The 18324-nt window shown below is 38.1% G+C and overlaps 1 protein-coding gene and 1 non-coding gene across 8 annotated transcripts in view; both read left to right on the top strand.

Annotated features, from left to right (window-relative positions):
• Positions 1-18324, top strand: part of SBF2 (SET binding factor 2) — a 516757-nt gene that overhangs the window by 447851 nt on the left and 50582 nt on the right. For all 7 annotated transcript variants that reach the window (XR_010147145.1, XR_010147144.1, XR_010147143.1 and 4 more), the window contains 6 exons: positions 387-514; positions 1730-1905; positions 4703-4848; positions 7767-7965; positions 15049-15245; positions 17995-18135. Coding sequence is in view for 4 of the 7 variants with exons in the window: in XM_016920369.4 (XP_016775858.4) it covers positions 387-514; positions 1730-1905; positions 4703-4848; positions 7767-7965; positions 15049-15245; positions 17995-18135 (987 nt within the window). In the remaining 3 variants the exon portion in view is untranslated. The remainder of the gene's footprint in view (positions 1-386; positions 515-1729; positions 1906-4702; positions 4849-7766; positions 7966-15048; positions 15246-17994; positions 18136-18324) is intronic.
• On the top strand, positions 3590-3651 carry LOC112204864 (U7 small nuclear RNA). Its single transcript, XR_002938613.1, has one exon. It is a non-coding gene; the product is annotated as a U7 small nuclear RNA (small nuclear RNA).

Raw genomic sequence — 18324 nt, 5'->3', positions numbered from 1 at the left:
GGCACACAGTAGGTTGGGGAGATAGAAAGAATGAAGGCAGTCAGGCTGTGACAGTTTCTTCACTCGAGGAAAGGACTCTGTCTCAGGAGTGGCAAGTCACTTGTCTCTAACTTCTCAGATTTCCAAGAATTCCAGTTCTTGCCTCATTCCTTCTAGTCAAGGATCCCTTCTACTGCCTCCTGTGCTAGTTGTGTGAAATGTAAGTCACTTGCCACTCCTGAGACATAATCCTTTTCTGGAGTGAAGGGCACTTTCTTTCACTGCATCCCTGGGCAGTGTCCTCTTCAAATACATTTCTCTAGCAGAGACTGATGAAGTGAGCAGTAGACACTCTAAAAGTGAGCTATAAAGTGTTGTTGCTGAAGCTGTGTCCTGTCTATTTACAGTGGGTGAGCAGACAGTTGTGCGGAGCTTTCCCATTGCCTCCATCACCAAGGAGAAGAAGATTACAATGCAGAACCAGCTACAGCAGAACATGCAAGAAGGACTGCAGATCACATCAGCATCTTTTCAGGTATTAAAAAAGGAAGCCATTGTTTTACTATTCAAAAATTTTCAAAAGTCAAATGATATTATGGCCATTTTGTGTGGTCATGTGCTCAGAAGTTAAGAGGATGAGAATGGGGAAGATCATAGGGTCTGAGAGGGTAGTCATCAGCTGAGTAAACTCATGAATAGTCTTGGATTTAATCCCTGGAGCCCCTTAGCCAACTCAGAGTACCAGCAGATACTCAATAATGAGTGATCTTAGAAACTTAGACAAGTGTGATTGGTTCTTATTCTCTGCCAAGTTATACCTCAATACCTGTTTGATGAAGCCTTTAGATAAAAAGCAATTATCTTGTCATCTGTTTTGAAGGAAATGCCCTGTGGCTGTTCTATGGAAAGGTAAACAGTATAGCTAGGGCTAAAGTTCTATTGGTACTAGTTGCATACCCCTGATAAAGCAAGAGGTTTTCCAGGGGTTTATGACTGTATCAGAACTTTGTAGAATTACTGCAATAATTCAATAATTATTGAATAATGCAAACCAGACCCTGGAAGAAGTGACCTTTTCTTAGTTTTTCCTGTTTTTAAATTCTCAGTTTGCAATATTTTGCTTGTCTTATTCTTCATCACTTCTCAGATTTCTAAGAATGCCAGTTCTTGCCTCTTTCCTTCTAGTCAAGGATCTCTCCTATTGGCTTCTATGCTAATTGTGTGAAATGTAAGGCTGCTGATCTTTAGGCTCCAGACCTTCTCTCATCACCTGAAAGCATTGGCTGCCTAAGGATTTCCTCACTGTTCCGACTACCAAAGAACTCCACACTCAAATATTGCCTAGCTGTACTGATTAGGATTCTAGTCAAACGGATTTTTTTTCTTCCTACATTTGTTGTATCTGGGTAGGAAGAGACCTTATTAGGCCAAATTCTGTATCTGGAACCAACCAGTTGAGAAATGAGAAGGGCGTGTTTGCTATACAATTCCCTATCCCATTGTAGAAGAAATAATCTTAAAGAAACTGACTTGAAGATACATGATTTTCCTTGCCAACTAGCCATTTATGGCAAGTAAACCTTTTTGAGCCTTTTTTTATTTTTAAAAATTTAAAAATTGTATTGCATGTTATCCAAAGTCCCTTCGACCTCCAGTCATGCCATTTTGTGTTATTATATTCTGTTGTTTGGGGGAAAGTTGCCAGGAAATCCTTAATGCTTCTTTTGTGTTTAATCTCTTTTGCTTCTAGTTGATTAAGGTAGCATTTGATGAAGAAGTCAGTCCAGAAGTAGTAGAGATCTTTAAGAAACAGCTGATGAAGTTCCGTTATCCTCAGTCCATTTTCAGTACCTTTGCTTTTGCTGCTGGACAAACTACCCCACAAATAATTTTACCAAAACAGAAGGAAAAGAACACTTCTTTTCGGTAAGAAGAAAGACAAGTCTGTTAATTTCATCCCTCCCGTAATTGATTGCAAAAGGAGTAACCTATCCTTTGTGTCCAGGTGTAAGCGATTGCTCTTTTCATTCACTGTTCTGTTTCTGTCAAGCCCATGGGGCCAAGATCATAAAGTTATGGAACAGCAGCATTGATATATGTAGCAAGTTTCAAAAACTAAAAGCTACCAGAGGCTTTGACTGTCATGTCCACTGCTCACAATGCATTTTTAGAATGTGAAATTCTATTTTCTCTTTTTTCCATATTGATCACTTTCTAAATGCTTTTGACCAATCCCTTCAGCTTTTATTAATATCCAGGCCCAGTGGACAGATTTGCTTTTATCTAGAAACAGGAGGCTATATTTTCTGTTTTTCATAACTCTTGAACATTTCAAACTTACTGAAAATTCATAACAGTAGTACAAAGAATTTCTGTATATATTTTACCCAGATTCACCAGTAGTTTCTACGTTGGTCCATTTGTTTATCATTCTCTCTCTCATATATACACATATTTTTTTTGAGCCATTTGAGTTAGATATAAGATGTCCCTTTATCCTTAAGTACATCACAATATGTTTCCTAAGAACGAAGACATTATCTTTTTATGTTTTTTATTTTATTTTGTTTTTTAAATGTATTTATTATACTTTAAGTTCTGGAATACATGTGCAGAACGTGCAGGTTTGTTACATAGGTATACATGTGCCATGGTGGTGTGCTGCAGCCATCAATCCATCATCTAGGTTTTAAACCCTGCATGCATTAGGTATTTGTCCTAATGCTATCCCTCCCCTTGTCCGGCATTATCTTATATAAGCACAGTAATCAAAGCCAGAAAATTTAATTAATATAAAACTTTTATCTAACCCAGAGTCTATATTCACATTGTGTTAATGATCCTTTTTTAGTTTAGTACCTAACTTTTTTATTCCTGGTCCAGGATCTAATCCAGGATCAGGCATTGCATTTAGTTGTCATATTTCTTTAGTATGAACCCTTATTTTCTAGAAAGTTTTTAGAAATTTATGTTGAAAGTTTTAAACTTCAGTTATGATGAAATAACAATAGTTTTAAGTTATCTTCCGTCAGTGATAAAATATAAGGGCTAAAATTTCATTTACTGTTAACCATGTAGAATTCGGGCATCTGCCAATACAAATTACAGTACTAGGGAGAGCTTTGCAGACTTTGGAAAAGAGGCCCTTCCTTTGCCTGAAAGAAGGGTAGATTGGGGATTATAGAAAATTTGAGGTTCCAGACAGTATATTATTTCTCAGTTGCACAGCTATCCACCTGTCTAGCTTTGCTTACCAGGTAATATCCAGGTATGGTATGCTGAAGCATGAGCAAGTTCCTAGGGATTTACAGCAGTGGACCAAGCATCTTGTCTTAGCACCATAGGGTCGGAGAGGAGCCTATGATGTTTGTTATCTCAGCCTTCAATGGAAGAGACAAAGCTTTGTGTGGTATTTTACATTTAGAAACTATCAGAAACATGTATATTTATATTAGTTTCAGAAATATATACCTGTATCAAGCCTGTTATATTAGCTGCAACAGAGATGTAGCAATTTAAAAATTTTAAGAGTTGCCTGGGTATATGAAACAAAAGATATAGCTTTAGCTGGGAAAAAATTTCAAAAATCCCATTGAGTTTAAGTTACACCTAGTGTTACAGCTCTTTTAGAATTTGTCTAGCAGACTTTCCAGTTTTTGCCAGAAAGCCCACTAATAAAAATTAAAAAATAAAAGTTACACAAGTGATTTACAATAAGTTTAATTTAGGAAATATCAGTATTTTATGATTCCCAGCTGTTATCTCAAACGTGTTTCATAACCTTCAGGTTTACATTGCAAATAACTAAAGATGGAGTCTGGTGAAACTATTTGATAATAAAAGAAGCCTTATCACTTTTTACTGAATGGCAAGAAAACACCAGAAGAGTTCTTTGTGATAGAGAAGAATATAATCAAGAACAGTCTTCAGAGTCTTCACCTCCATCTGATTAGTCAGGAAATAGGTTCTCTGTTTAATTCTCTGGATTGCCTAGATTTTCTGTCAGCAAGAAGGGTTAAATTGTTTGAATAAATAAAGTACTTTTAGGTCCAAATGATTTACATCTTAGTTTCCCTTTAATTAAAGCTGATTCTCAAAAGGATACTCAAGTTTCTGATTTCTTATTTTTCTCCTTTCAAAAAAGGGGAATTATATTATTTTTCTATGCTTCTTAAAGTTTACAGCTAATTAGAGTCAGGACATCACATATACACACTTAAAACAGTTAAGAAATAAGCAAATGTGTTGCCAACTATGAAGGCCATATGATCTCAAAGAAAGGCTTGTGAGTTGGTAGAAAGAGAGTTTGAGTAAGTAGAGAAGTGGGCAGGCTGGCTTTCCGTGTAGGAGGACTCCAACAAGCATGCTTTGTGGGAACTGTGGTAGGGACAGTGGCATGAGGATAACCAGAGTGGGTTCAGGGCAGTCCTCCCCGACAAGCTAAACCAAGGAGTTTAGATTTGGGGTGATAAGTAGTTTGTGTCTCACTTTACATTTTCCTGCACGTTTTTCCTAAGACAGTATCCTGATGACAGTGGTGTTTTATGGGAAATTAGTCTACTGCCATATTAAAAGTAACCTAAAGAAGGAGAGGCTTAACAAGAGTCTGGACCAGTAGTGGCTGTGGGAAAGGAGAAGAAACAATTTGAGCTAAGTAGGTGTCAACAATACAAGTAGTGCTTTTATATTAAGTTGACATTCTCTTTGGTTTTATGACTTGTAGTACCTTCTCAAAAACAATTGTGAAAGGTGCCAAAAGGGCAGGGAAAATGACAATTGGGCGGCAATATTTACTGAAGAAGAAGACAGGGACAATTGTGGAAGAAAGAGTAAATCGTCCTGGATGGAATGAAGATGATGATGTATCTGGTATGTGAAAACTTGAATTTCCTTCATTATTCAACTTTATTTCTTATATGAATAAGAGACTCAGATGTAGTTGCACTTACATCTTGATTCACAAAAACCTAGATCTCATGAGAAGATGGAAGCACTTACCAGCTTCTTAGAACTGGGGGAAAAATATTTTCCCAATATCCCATTGTTCAGGTAATATTTTGTTAAATTATACTTCTTCTTTACTAAATTCATACAGCTAATTGGTCATTTTTATGTGGGTCTCATTAAAAGAAGAAAGAAGGGAACCCCACTGCATGGGAAATTTAGGTATAGAGTAGTCCCCTGTATCTTATCCTTCTAGAATAAGAATTTAAGGTAAGGACATTGAACATTTCAAGTTGAAGATTTCAGTTTTTGGTAAGAACATTGTTGGTGCTCTTAATCAAAATGGGGGACCTAAGATGAAGGAATACTTAGGTCATAAGAAAAAATACTTGCTAAATATTTGAAAGAACAGCTACAATATCTCTCAGTGGGAAAAATAGAGGCAGAAAGCTAGTAGCAAAATCTCTGAGTGACTGTTTCCCATTCTTAACCCAGTATCAAATATGCTATGGAATCAGCACTACAGAGAAGCTGATATAATGGGAGGCAGAATGCCATTACACCCTTTTTCCCCTCAGGATCTTAGAATCAGTCACCAGTGGTTTTGCAAAAACTACTACTAACAACAACATTTTAAAAAAGAAACCTCATCTTTAGAGAAAGCACTGGCTAACCGGTCTCCATTTTCAGTTGCTGGGATAAAGAACCTATGTGGGCTGGGCACAGTGGCTCATGCCTGTAATCCCAGCACTTTGGGAGGCTGAGGCAGGCAGATCACTTGAGGCCAGGAGTTCGAGACCAGCCTGGCCAACATGGCGAAACCCTGTCGCTACTGAAAATACAAAATTTTAGCCAGGCATGGTGGCATGCACCTGTAGTCCCTACTGCTCAGGAGGCTGAGGCATGAGAATTGCTTGAACTTGGGAGGAGAAGGTTGCAGTGAGCCGAGATTGCACCACTGCACTCCAGCCTGGGTCGGACAGAGCAAGACTCTGCCTCAAAAAAAAAAAAGAACCTATGTGGTTTTGTATGTATGTATGCATGCCCTGGGTGAGAACATGTACATACAAGCTTGCCTCTGGGGCAATGAAAATACCCACCATTATATCACTGAAATAACACCACACCCATTTGTTGGAACCCTGATCTTTTCACAGTCATATGTCAAACCATAAAAATATTATCGCTACCCATCACTATTGACTCTTCTAACTCAATTTTTTTTATATTTCATGGAACAAAACCTATTCTATGATAATTATTCTACTAAAAGACCAAATTATATAATGTTCTTTGCTCCTCTGAAAATTAAAGGCCAACACAGAATTGATACCTGATGATATTGCATTGTGAAGTTCACAAATGGAAACATGAATTGAAGTTCACAAATTGAAACACTTAATTGTTGATGTTCTGCTTTTTTAAAATATATTTTAATGAAAGAGGGCCATATCTTTGCCTGCACATTAGTACTTTGAGTACATTTTCAAAAACTTTGAAAGCTTGATTTGATGTCTCTTACTTTCAAAATAAATAGGGAAGTAAATTAGGACAGTTTTTAACATGGATTTTTTTTTTCCCCAGTTAGAACATGCAGTACCAATTAGGAATGTTCTTTAAAAAAAAAAAAAAGCCTCCCTAAAATATTTGATTATTGAGTAAATTCTTCCACATCTAAAATTGTAAAGGATTCTGTAACCTGTGATTGTAAAACTGTGAGGGGGTTTCCCACGTACACCACATCCTCTAACAAAAATATTTCCAGGAAAAAAGTGTAACTTCTTTATACCTCTCTGAGGAAATAAAGTTATTTTTCCCTCTAGTGAACTTCTGGTTAATCCAGAAATTTCTAATAAAAGTTTATAGTCTGAAAAGTAAACTGAAATCTGGATGATGAGTTTGTATAGTGATTTTATGAAAGATAAATTTTACTGATGGGTTAGCCTCTGACAAACTTTGGGTGTTTTTATAGAGTCCTAAATAGAAATCACTGCAATTTGACAATAAGCAAGCCTTCATGAAACAGAACAGTGTAGGTAATGAATTCAAAATTATATTGTTTTTAGAAATTATTTAAATGGTATTATTTTCCTGACATTTTTTAGTTGAATTACTGATATTTTATTTCTTGACTATTCATTACACTTTTAATTTATGTTTATTTAAGTGTGATTCCTCACAGAAGTTACATGATTTAATTTGTGATATACATAATACTTGTCATCCTAATATAAACCTGTCTTGGTGTAAGAGTCTTCTTCAAAAGTAGCGGGTTTTTTTTTTTTTTGCGGCGGGGGGCGGGGTTTGAGACAAAGTCTCGCTCGGTTGCCCAGGCTGGAGTGCAGTGGCACGGTCTCAGCTCACTGCAACCTCCACCTCCCAGGTTCAAGTGATTCTCCTGCCTCAGCCTCCCGAGTAGCTGGGATTACAGGTGCCTGCCGCCACACCTGGCTAATTTTTTGTATTTTTAGTAGAGATGAGATTTCACCACGTTGGTCAGGCTGCTCTCGAACTCCTGACCTTGTGATCCGCCCACCTCAGCCTCCCAGTGCTGGGATTACAGGCGTGAGCCACCACACCCAGCCCAAAAGGAAGTTTTTAATTCTGTGCTTTGAGCTAATCATTTCTTCAATATCTGTCTCTACCATCCCAGTTTCAGATGAGAGTGAGCTCCCCACAGGTACTACCCTGAAGACCTCAATTGCTTTGAGCTAATCATTTCTTCGATATCTGTCTCTACCATCCCAGTTTCAGATGAGAGTGAGCTCCCCACAGGTACTACCCTGAAGACCTCAATTGCTTTGAGCTAATCATTTCTTCGATATCTGTCTCTACCATCACAGTTTCAGATGAGAGTGAGCTCCCCACAAGTACCACCCTGAAGGCCTCCGAGAAGTCTACAATGGAACAGTTGGTGGAAAAAGCTTGTTTCAGAGACTATCATCGTTTAGGTTTAGGAACCATAAGTGGCAGTTCTTCCCGTTCAAGACCCGAGTATTTTCGAATTACTGCCTCCAACAGGATGTATTCACTCTGCCGGAGGTAAGTGTGTCAGTGGGCTCCAAAAAGAGGTCTTCTTTCCTTTCTTCTTATTTGAATCTTTAATAGGCCATTTGCATCCATAGCCCTGAGATAGATAAAAATGCCTGAAAATAAGAACAAGGTCTCCAGGATACGAGCAAGCATCTCATTGGCATTCTCGGAACAATTACCTTACTGAAAGTACCTCTAGTAGGTGAGAAGGTGAAAGGTAAAGTACTCACCCCGTATGAATTTCTCTTGTCTTTCTCTTCCCAGTTTGCTTCTTTTCTAGCATGACTAAAGATAACTTGAAGAACAGGATTTTCCCAGCCCAATAGAGGACATGAAAGTCTTTTGTAGGCTGGGGAGCCACAAACTCTTTCTATAAAGGGTCAGTTGGTAAATATTTTCAGTTTATGAGCCATAGAGTCTCTTGTTGCAGCTATTCAACTGTGCCGCAAAAGCAGCCACAGACAGTAAGGAAATGAGTGGGCATGGCCAGTTTTGGCCCACAGGCTATAATTTGCTGACCCAGGTGTAGGCAAGGCTTTCTTATGCGGTCTAATTGGAATGTTTTCAAGGGAATATTACTTAAAGGATGTAAATAAAGAGGCATTTTCTTTTTTCTGTTCTTGTCATCTCTCACTGTTTTTCAAATATGTTGAGTCTTATTCCATGCTTTACTATATGTAAATATATATTTTCTAAAATTACATTTTCACCATCCACAAGTTTAGTCATTTTCATCTCCAGGTAAGATTTTTCTTTGCATTTATAAATTCCTGCTTAAACAGCTCTGAAATCACTTTGTAAATTGTAAGCTTTGTACATATTTTAGAAAGTTATCTTAATGTTACTTTCAACCCTGTTGCTCTTAAAGATAGATATGTCATTTTAAATGGCAATTTAAGTTTACAAATATTAATATGAAACTTCAGAAACAAGTTGGGAATATAGTTTTGAGATTGTGGCCAAATAAACATTTTGCATGAAGTTCTGAAAAATTGGCACTCTGAGTATGCAGTAATTTTTCTGGAATTCTCCATCATTCTAACTAAATTTTCTCTGAAGATGAGTCATGTTGTCGGGGTGTGATGTCCTGCTGTTTGGAAAGTTTGCTATCAAAATTATGCCAGCCATTGAGAAAACAGACTCATATATCATTCCAATCTGTCAGAAGTAAAATAAAATTTTAATAGATGACTTATTAGAACACTGGTTATAAAGCATTTATGATGGTAAAAAGTAATATATATCCATTAAGTTATTAGCAGGAAGGAAATGGAATAATAAAAAATAATCCAAAAGAAGGCAAGAAAGGAAAAAAAAGGGGACATAGAACAAATGGAATAAATAACAAGTAGTAAGATGGTAGATTTAAATTCAAATATATCCATAATTGCATTAATTATTAATTGACTAAATGTTCCAATTCAAAGAAAGAGATCAGGGTTTGCTTTAAAAAAAAAAAAAAAAAAGTGGCTGGGCTCAGCGGCTCACGCCTGTAATCCCAGCACTTTGGGAGGCCGAGGCAGGCAGATCACGAGGTCAAGAGATGGAGACCATCCTGGCCAACATGGTGAAACCCTGTGTCTACTAAAAATACAAAAATTAGCTGGGCATGGTGGCTTGTGCCTGTAGTGCCAGCTACTTGGGAGGCTGAGGCAGGAGAATCACTTGAACCCTGGTGGTGGAGGTTACAGTGAGCCGAGGTCACGCTACTGCACTCCAGCCTGGTGACAGAGCAACACTCCGTCTCCAAAAAAAAAGCTTTCTGCTGCTTTTAAGGGACAAATCTAATATACAAGTATATAAAAAGGTAGAAAGTAAAAGGATAGAAAAAATATACCACGCAAAACTACCTTTAAAAAAAGTTGTTGTCACTATATGAATATCAAAGTAGACTTTAAAAGCAGTAAGAAAGGATGGTTGATAATGACAAAAGGTTTATTTTACACACAGCAATTCATTAAGATCAAGTGGAGTTTATTGTAGGAATAGAGTACTGGTTTCACATCTGAAAATCAGTCAGTGTAATTTACCACATTAACAGAATTAAAAAGAAGTTTATTATATAAAGATAAGCATTTTGCAAATGCAAAGTACACTTATGAGTTTTATTTATGTAAATTTATTTATGTAAATGCTGTATTTTTTGTCACATTTGTGATTTTTAGAAAAAAGCTCTCAGCAAAAGAGAGTAAGAATGAGCTCCCATGAGTAGCGCCCTGAAGGCCTCAGAGAAGTCTACAGTGGAACAGTGGGTAGCTCCTTAATCTTCTGTCTTAAAAATGCTACACAGGAAATTACTTATCTTAGAAATAAATACAATATTAAAAGCTTTTTCTCTGAAATCCTGACAAGGATGCCCATTATCACCATTTCTATTCAGTGTTGTACTAGAGGTCTTAGGCAGTGCAAAGAGACTAGAAAAGTAATAAAAGGTATAAAGATTGAAAAGAAAGAAATAAAACTGCCATTACTCACAGATGACCAAAATGCACATGTAGAAAATCTGTAGGAATCTGCCAATAAACTTTTAAAATTAAGTGGATTTAGTACAAGGTCACTGATAAGGTCACTAGTACAAGGTCATTTACAATAATTATATATATACTAAAAACATTATTACAAAATGAAATTTCCAAAAAGTGATGCTATTTTGGTATTATTCCTACTATTTACAGTAGCACTAAAAAACATTACTTAGGGATGACTGTAATAACCAGTGCAAGACCTCTACATGGAATACTTAAAACAATATTGAAGATCATTGAAGAGCTAAATAAGTAGATATTTCAGGTTCTTAGATTAGAATATTCAGTATTCTAAAACTGAATTTCCTGAAATTGTTCTATAGAATCAGTCCCAATCTCAGCAAAATGTTAATGGAAACTGAAAAGGTAATTCTAAGAGTTACGTAAAAATGTGGAAGACAGAGTAGCCAAGATAGTCTTACAGAATAATACTATAGGATGTCAAGAGTTTTTATAAAGCTACAGTAATTAAGACAGTATAGGACTGACACAAGAATGGACAAACGGACCAGTGGAGCAAAATAGGGAATATATTAAACAGAAACACCCCAACATATGTGGATACTTGATTTAAGATAAAAATAACACTTAAGAGCAGTGGATGGAAGATGTTTTTTCAATAAAGGATGCTGGGAAAAATTAATCTTGACCTATTCCCATTGACCTATAGATCTATATGTAAAAGGTTAAAACAATAAAACAATAGGTTTGTTATTAAGGTTAAAACAAATAAGCTTAAAACAATAAAGCTTCTAGAAGATAAGAGAATGTCTTCATGACCTTGAGGTATAGGGAAAGATTTCTTGGGATGGGAAAAACATTATCTATAAAGTAAAAAATTGATAAATTTAGAACTTCTGTACGTCAGGAGATATCATCAAGAGAGTAAAAAGGACTATAAATTGGTTAAATAACTTTGGAAGGTTGTCTAATGCTGTCTAAACATTTAAACATCTACTGAACATATTCATAACCTAATTCCTAGAAATTCTCCTCTTAGGTGGAGTAGAATTTCTAACAGAAATACATATGTGCTCCCAAAAGACGTCTACAAGAATGTTCATGGCAACATTCTTAATAATTAAAAAAACTAGAAACTACTCAAAATCAACAAGAGAATAGATAAATGGTATCATACTCACACAGTGAAATACAGTAATGAAAATGAACAAACTACACGTGAGTACAAATAACACGGATGGATCTCATAAACATAATATTGAGCAAAAGAAGCCAAACATGAAAGAATAAACTCTGTTGATTCCCTTTATCTAGAATTCAAAAAGAAGCAAAATTCATCCACATTGTTAGCAGTCAGGATAGTAGTAATCTTTTTTTTTTCTTTTTTTTTTGAGACAAGGTCTTGCTCTGTCTCCCAGGCTGGAGTGCAGTGATGTGATTCCAACTCACTGCAGCCTCAACCTCCCTGGCTCAGGCGATCCTTCCACCTCAGCCTTCTGAGTAGCTGGGACTAGGCACATGCCACCAAACCTGTCTAATTTTCTTTTTATTTTATTTATTTATTTTTGTAGAGAAGAGGTCTCACTATGTTGCCCAGGCTGGTCTCAAACTCCTAGGCTCAAGCCATCCTCCCAGCTGGGCCTCCCAAAGTGCTGGGATTACAGGTGTAAGCCACCATGCCAGGCAGGATAGTGGTAATCTTTAAGAAAGAATAAATAGTGACTGGGAGGAAATACTAGATCTTGGATGCTTGTAGTGGTCAATTTCTTGACCTAGGTGGTAATGATATCACCTAGGTTTTGAGCATTTGTATGTGAATTATGCTTGAATTAAAAAGTTTCCACAACAGCTTCTGAAGCCTAGTCTACCTCTTGAGAGTTAACTGTGGAGCCCAGAGCTGAAGGCTCTGAGTAGTGGGTTAGGATGGGTGGCAGGGAAATTGATATCTTTCATTACGAAATGAGACTGGTACTGAGAGTAGCTTCTCTTGGTCTTTAGGCTTCACACAATTTGCCCCAGCATGAGGGGCTCTCCAGCTGTCATGTAAGCCCATGTCAGGAAGCAGGAGAGAGACATAGATCTTGTATGTAACAGAGGATGGTCTGTGTGTGGTGCTCATTCACAGTGGAAGGAGATGGCTCACTACAGGGGGCAGGGAGTGAAGGAGTGTGCTCGTTCTTTACCAATTATTGAAGTAGCTCCTGGAACCATTAAACATTATTCCCGTCTAATACACATTGTATCTTGAAGCAAGTTGGGAAAAACTGATATTCAAGTGGAGATAGAGGGTCCTAATTATGGAACTGCCGTTTCAGTCTTCATGAGTGATTATGTCTATAGCTTGGTCTTTTCATCAGTTTGTGGTATTACAAAAATTCAGGCCACAGCTTCCTAGAGCACCAAAGCCCTAGGCTTTCAGAGTGCTTCCAAGGTATCATTGGTTAAGTATGGAAAGTTAATTTGGCATTCAGTAAAGTAGTTGAAGGTTATGATTTATGTGACCATAAACTAGATTTCCTTTCCCTCCTCTCAGCACTGGTTCTTATCAAGATAAGGGATAAGAAGTTTTGGAAATGGATAGTGGTGGTAGTTGCATAACATTGGGAATGTACTAAATGGCACTGGTTTGTACACATAAAAAAGGATAGCATGAATCCTAGCACTTTGGGAGGCCGAGGCGGGCAGATCACCTAAGGTCAGGAGTCCGAGACCAGCCTGACCAACATGGAGAAACCCCATCTCTACTAAAAATACAAAATTAGCCAGGTGTGGTGGCACATATCTGTAATCCCAGCTACTCAGGAGGCTGAGGCAGGAGAATTGCTTGAACCCAGGAGGCGAAGGTTGCAGTGAGCCGAGATCGCACCATTGCACTCCAGCCTAGGCAACAAGAGCGAAACTATGTCTCAAAAAATAAATAAATAAATAAATAAATAAAAAAGGATACCATGGGCCGGGCGCAGTGGCTCATGCCTGTAATCCCAGCACTTTGGGAGGCCGAGGCAGGCGGATCACCTGATGTTGAGAGTTCGAGACAGCCTGACCAACATGGAGAAACCCTGTCTCTGCTAAAAATACAAAATTAGCCAGGAGTGGTGGCACATGCCTGTAATTCCAGCTACTCAGGAGGCTGAGAAAGGAGAATTGCTTGAACCCCGGAGGCAGAGGTTGCGGTGAGCTGAGATCGCGCCATTGCACTCCAGCCTGGGCAACAGTGAAACTCCATCTCAAAAAAAAAAAAAGGGATAGCATGATAAATTTTATGTTAGGTATATTTTACCAAAATTTAAAAATCACCAGCTGGGCACGGTGGCTCATGCCTGTAATCCCAGCACTTTGGGAGTCCAAGGTGGGCAGATCACGAGGTCAGGAGATCGAGACCATCCTGGCTAACACGGTGAAACCCCATCTCTATTGAAAATACAAAAAATTAGCCAGGGATGGTGGCGGGCGCTTGTAGTCCTAGCTACTCGGGAGGCTGAGGCAGGAGAATGGCATGAACCCGGGAGGCGGAGCTTGCAATGGGCTGAGATCGTGCCACTGCACTCCAGCCTGGGCGACAGAGTGAGACTGCATCTCAAAAAAAAAAAAAATCACCAAAAAAAAAGATATAGGATTAGTGGTTAGGAGGTTATAAATATAAAATCTGTTTAGTGTAATATTTCTAATTAAACTAAAAAAAAGAAATGACTCTGAAACCTGCCTATCTTCTTGCATTTATTAATCTGTATGTACTCTTACATGTTATTTTCCCAGCATCATATCCTGTAACTTTATAAGCTAATCTTTTAAAATAAGTATCAACATGTAGTGTTATTAACTATTTAAACTCATTTGACATTTGAACAAATTGTTCTCATGCCAAAAATAATTTGGTTTTGGTTTTTAAGCCTTTCACCATCTCAGGCAGTCTAATATTGGCATGCTGTATTCTCTAATGTCATCTCAGTGATCTATGAATTGTTTACAATTTGACTTGTCATTCTCATAAAGTTGACATTAATCTGGTAATCTTACGATCTTTATTTCAAGTTGTGGAAAAGTAATGTATAAGGCAAGGGAAATAGTTCAACAGAGGCCTTTTAAAGAATTCTACATAATATTTTTATTTTCTAAGTTTATTCAGCAGAAGTCTGCAATATCAGTGAATGGGGCTCTTTTCAAAAAAGACTACAGATCAGTGGATGAGTTAGCTATTTTCACCATCTAGGGATTTTCTTCTCAATCCCTGAAGAATTCAGAAGTTGAAACTAAGTTCCATATTTGAAATATGTTGGCCAGGCACAATGGCTCACGCCCATAATCCCAGCACTTTGGGAGGCTGAGGAAGGAGGATCGCTTGAGCCCAAAAATTTGAAACCAGCCTGTACAACAAAGTGAGACCCTGTCTCTACAAAAATAAAAATAAAATTAAAAAAGAAAATAAATATATCTTACCCTTCAACTAATATGTTTCTGAATCTTAGAAAATTACTATGATATTAGTATTCAATTTCTTATATTCTCTGTCTCCCTCTTCTCTCATTTCCTTTCCCCTTTTCTTCCCCTTTTCTTCCCCTCTGTTCCTTCCCCCAATCATTCTCTTCTCTCTTCTATGTCTCTGAAGCTATCCTGGCCTTTTAGTCGTACCTCAAGCTGTACAGGACAGTAGTTTACCAAGAGTAGCTCGCTGCTATCGACACAATCGCCTGCCTGTTGTATGTTGGAAGAACTCAAGAAGTGGTACTCTGCTCCTCCGATCTGGAGGATTCCATGGGAAGGGAGTCGTTGGTCTTTTCAAATCTCAGAACTCCCCTCAGGCCGGTAAGCATCTCTCTATAACACAATTACCACCCGTTCACATAAGGACAGTGCTAAAAATAAAGGAAGTAAAATCTGGGAATGGTGCCTTTTCATCAAGTCTTGTCTCACACACAAACTTTTCCACTTTGCTACATACAACATGTACAGCTTAAACAAGAACTATACTTGATAGTGTGAGGCTCCACATTGAATTTGACATCTTAATATGTCTGGTCTGTACTTGGATTTTAATAGAAATTAATATAATAAAGTCTTTGGTCCTAGGCAATTTTCATTCCAGCAAACCAGAGTATTCACAGATGGAAACTAGGTTATATCAAACTTTTTTCTTTCTCCTGGGAAGCATCCAAATACATTTAACAGCTTCAGAGGTAAGATGAGATTCTGTGCCATGTGATATGAGATATCCATCCTCACTCTTACAAGTCATATGCACACACAAGACAGCAAACTAATGACTGCAAATGCTGCTTCAGGATCTTTCAAGCAAAGAGGTTTTTAGGAAGCTAGCGAAATAATAAGTACAGCTGTCCCATATTCTGAGGATACTTGTGAGTACCATGTCTGAGGTCTTGAAGTCAGGAGCTGTATTTTGCTGACCTTTCTCATAGCTTCTGCCTCATAATAGATGCTCAAAAAAAATGAAACAGTAGGCCACTAAGATATCAGATCCGATTTAGGGATGGCTGCATTCTTCCACCTTTGGAAATGAAGTAAACTCAGAATCTGTGATTCACCAGGTACAACCATATGCTTTTTGAAAGTCAGCCAATGTTTTGATCATTAGGTTGACTGAGGGCAGCCTTCCACCTGCCTTGAAGTCTCACTACTGGTGTAATTGAAGGCAGTTGGCTGTTTACTGTTTCTCCTCTGAAACACTGTGTGCTCCCAAGCCACCTGGTGGGTATGTTAGAACGTAAGAAGGGGCCAGGTGCAATGGCTCATGCCTGTAGTCCCAGCTACTTGGAAGGCCAAGGTGGGAGGATTGCTTGCGCCCAGGAGTTCAAGACCAGCCTGGGCAACATGGCAAAACCCCATATCTACAAAAAAATACAAAAATTAGCCAGGCGTGGTGGCACGTGCCTGAGTCCCAGCTATTCAGGAGGCTGAGGTGGGAGAATCACTTGAGCCCATGAGGTAAAGGCTATAGTGAGCCACGATTGCACCACTGCACTCCACCCTGAGTGAAAGAATAAGACCCTGTCTCAAAAAAAATGAAATAAAATAATAGTAAAATAGAACACAAGCATATATGTTATGTAAAATGAGTGAATGATTTTAGGAGCACCGATAAGCGTATCACTAAGCTTTTAGTTGGAAAACAGTTGAAACTTATTCCACTGGTTGCTGATTTTTTTTAATCTAATTTAAATTTACTATATTTCATATTCAACTTCCACATTTACTCACAACTAATATCTTTAGGGTTTTTTTGGGTTTTTTTTGTTTGTTTTGTTTTTGTTTTTGTTTTTGTTTTTGAGATGGAGTCTTGCTCTGTCGCTCAGGCTGGAGTGCAATGGCGCGATCTTGGCTCACTGCAACCTCCGCCTCCAAGGTTTAAGCGATTCTCCTGCCTCAGCCTCCCGAGTAGCTGGGATTACAGGCGCCCGCCACTACACCCAGCTAATTCTTGTATTTTTAGTAGAGATGGGGTTTCACCATGTTAGTCAGGCTGGTCTCGAACTCCTGACCTCAGGTGATCTGCCTGCCTCGGCCTCCCTAAGTGCTGGGATTACAGACGTGAGCCACTGCGCCCGGCTGACAACTAGTATCTTTGAAATTGCAATGCATCTTATAATTGATGTGATCAGAAAGAATAGTGTCATAGTTTAAATGGCAATTTTTTAATTGATAAGCAGTTTTTATTGTTAGGCAATAAAATAACAGTGCGTCTTAGAATTGATGACATATTAAAGTTGATGAAATACAATAATGCTAATTATTTATTTTCTATTCAGGTTGTAAGAAAATTTATGAATATCTGTTGTCCTTGTAGTGAGTCCATCCCCTGTCCTCTTTAAACTGTCTGGGCCAATTTCAGTGATTCTGTTTTGCTTCACCCAAACCAGGCTTATATGGCCATCAACCCAGAATTGCTCTCACAATTGTGTATACTTTTTGCTCCTCATTTAGAAGGACCAGGGATTGGCAGTAGTTGCTCCTATCTTCTCCCCATCTTCTTCCACTCTTCCCTCTACAAATCTTTACAGGCTCATGTCCCCTGGTGGGTCTATGTGGCAGAATTGAAATAAAGTTGCTGGTATTGGAAAGTTCTTAACTCTACCCATTCTGGGATGTCAAAGGAACCCACTCCCAAGCAATAACCTGGTCAGGATGGTTGGGGGATATCATCAAGGCGTTGTTGTTCATGAATCTTCATTTTGAGTTGCTTGGATAATGAGAAGCTATGCCCTGTGCTTTCAAGCCCAATCTATGCTTGGAAGGGTAGCCCTGTGCTGGTTTTCCAGACCTGGGCTCTTTCTGGAAGGATAATGAGGCAATCAAGAAGTAGGTGTGGTAAAACCAGCATTACAGTGGAGGATTAGCCATTTAATAGACTGGCAATTTAAGTGGGGCTGGTTTCTATATTTGGGTGTGGTAACTTGTAGACTATATAGAGAAAAATAAGCATAGATAGGTAGATAGATAGATAGATAGATAGATAGATAGATAGATAGATAGATAGATAGATGCTTGTTTTGTTAACACAGAGACAGTTTATTTTATTCAATATATTTTCCTTTTATAGCTCCTACCTCCTCTTTAGAATCTTCCAGTAGCATAGAACAAGAGAAATACTTGCAAGCCTTACTGAATGCTGTTTCTGTCCATCAGAAACTCAGAGGCAACAGCACTCTTACTGTCAGGCCAGCCTTTGCTCTATCTCCAGGTAAGATTTGATAATACTTTTCTTCTTGACAGCTTCTAATGAAAGGTCAGTTCTGTTCCTAGGGTTATTTGTACTGTTATTTGTTATTTGTACTGTTCCTTCACCAAGACTTCTTAAAAGTTTTACCCTGAAGGGTTATAAGTTTAACTCCTTTTACTTAGAAATCTACCACTATTAATGTCTAGTAAA

The sequence above is a fragment of the Pan troglodytes genome, chromosome 9, assembly GCF_028858775.2.
Source record: "Pan troglodytes isolate AG18354 chromosome 9, NHGRI_mPanTro3-v2.0_pri, whole genome shotgun sequence".
In the NCBI taxonomy this organism is placed as follows: domain Eukaryota; kingdom Metazoa; phylum Chordata; class Mammalia; order Primates; family Hominidae; genus Pan; species Pan troglodytes.
This window is presented reverse-complemented; position numbering and strand designations above follow the sequence as displayed.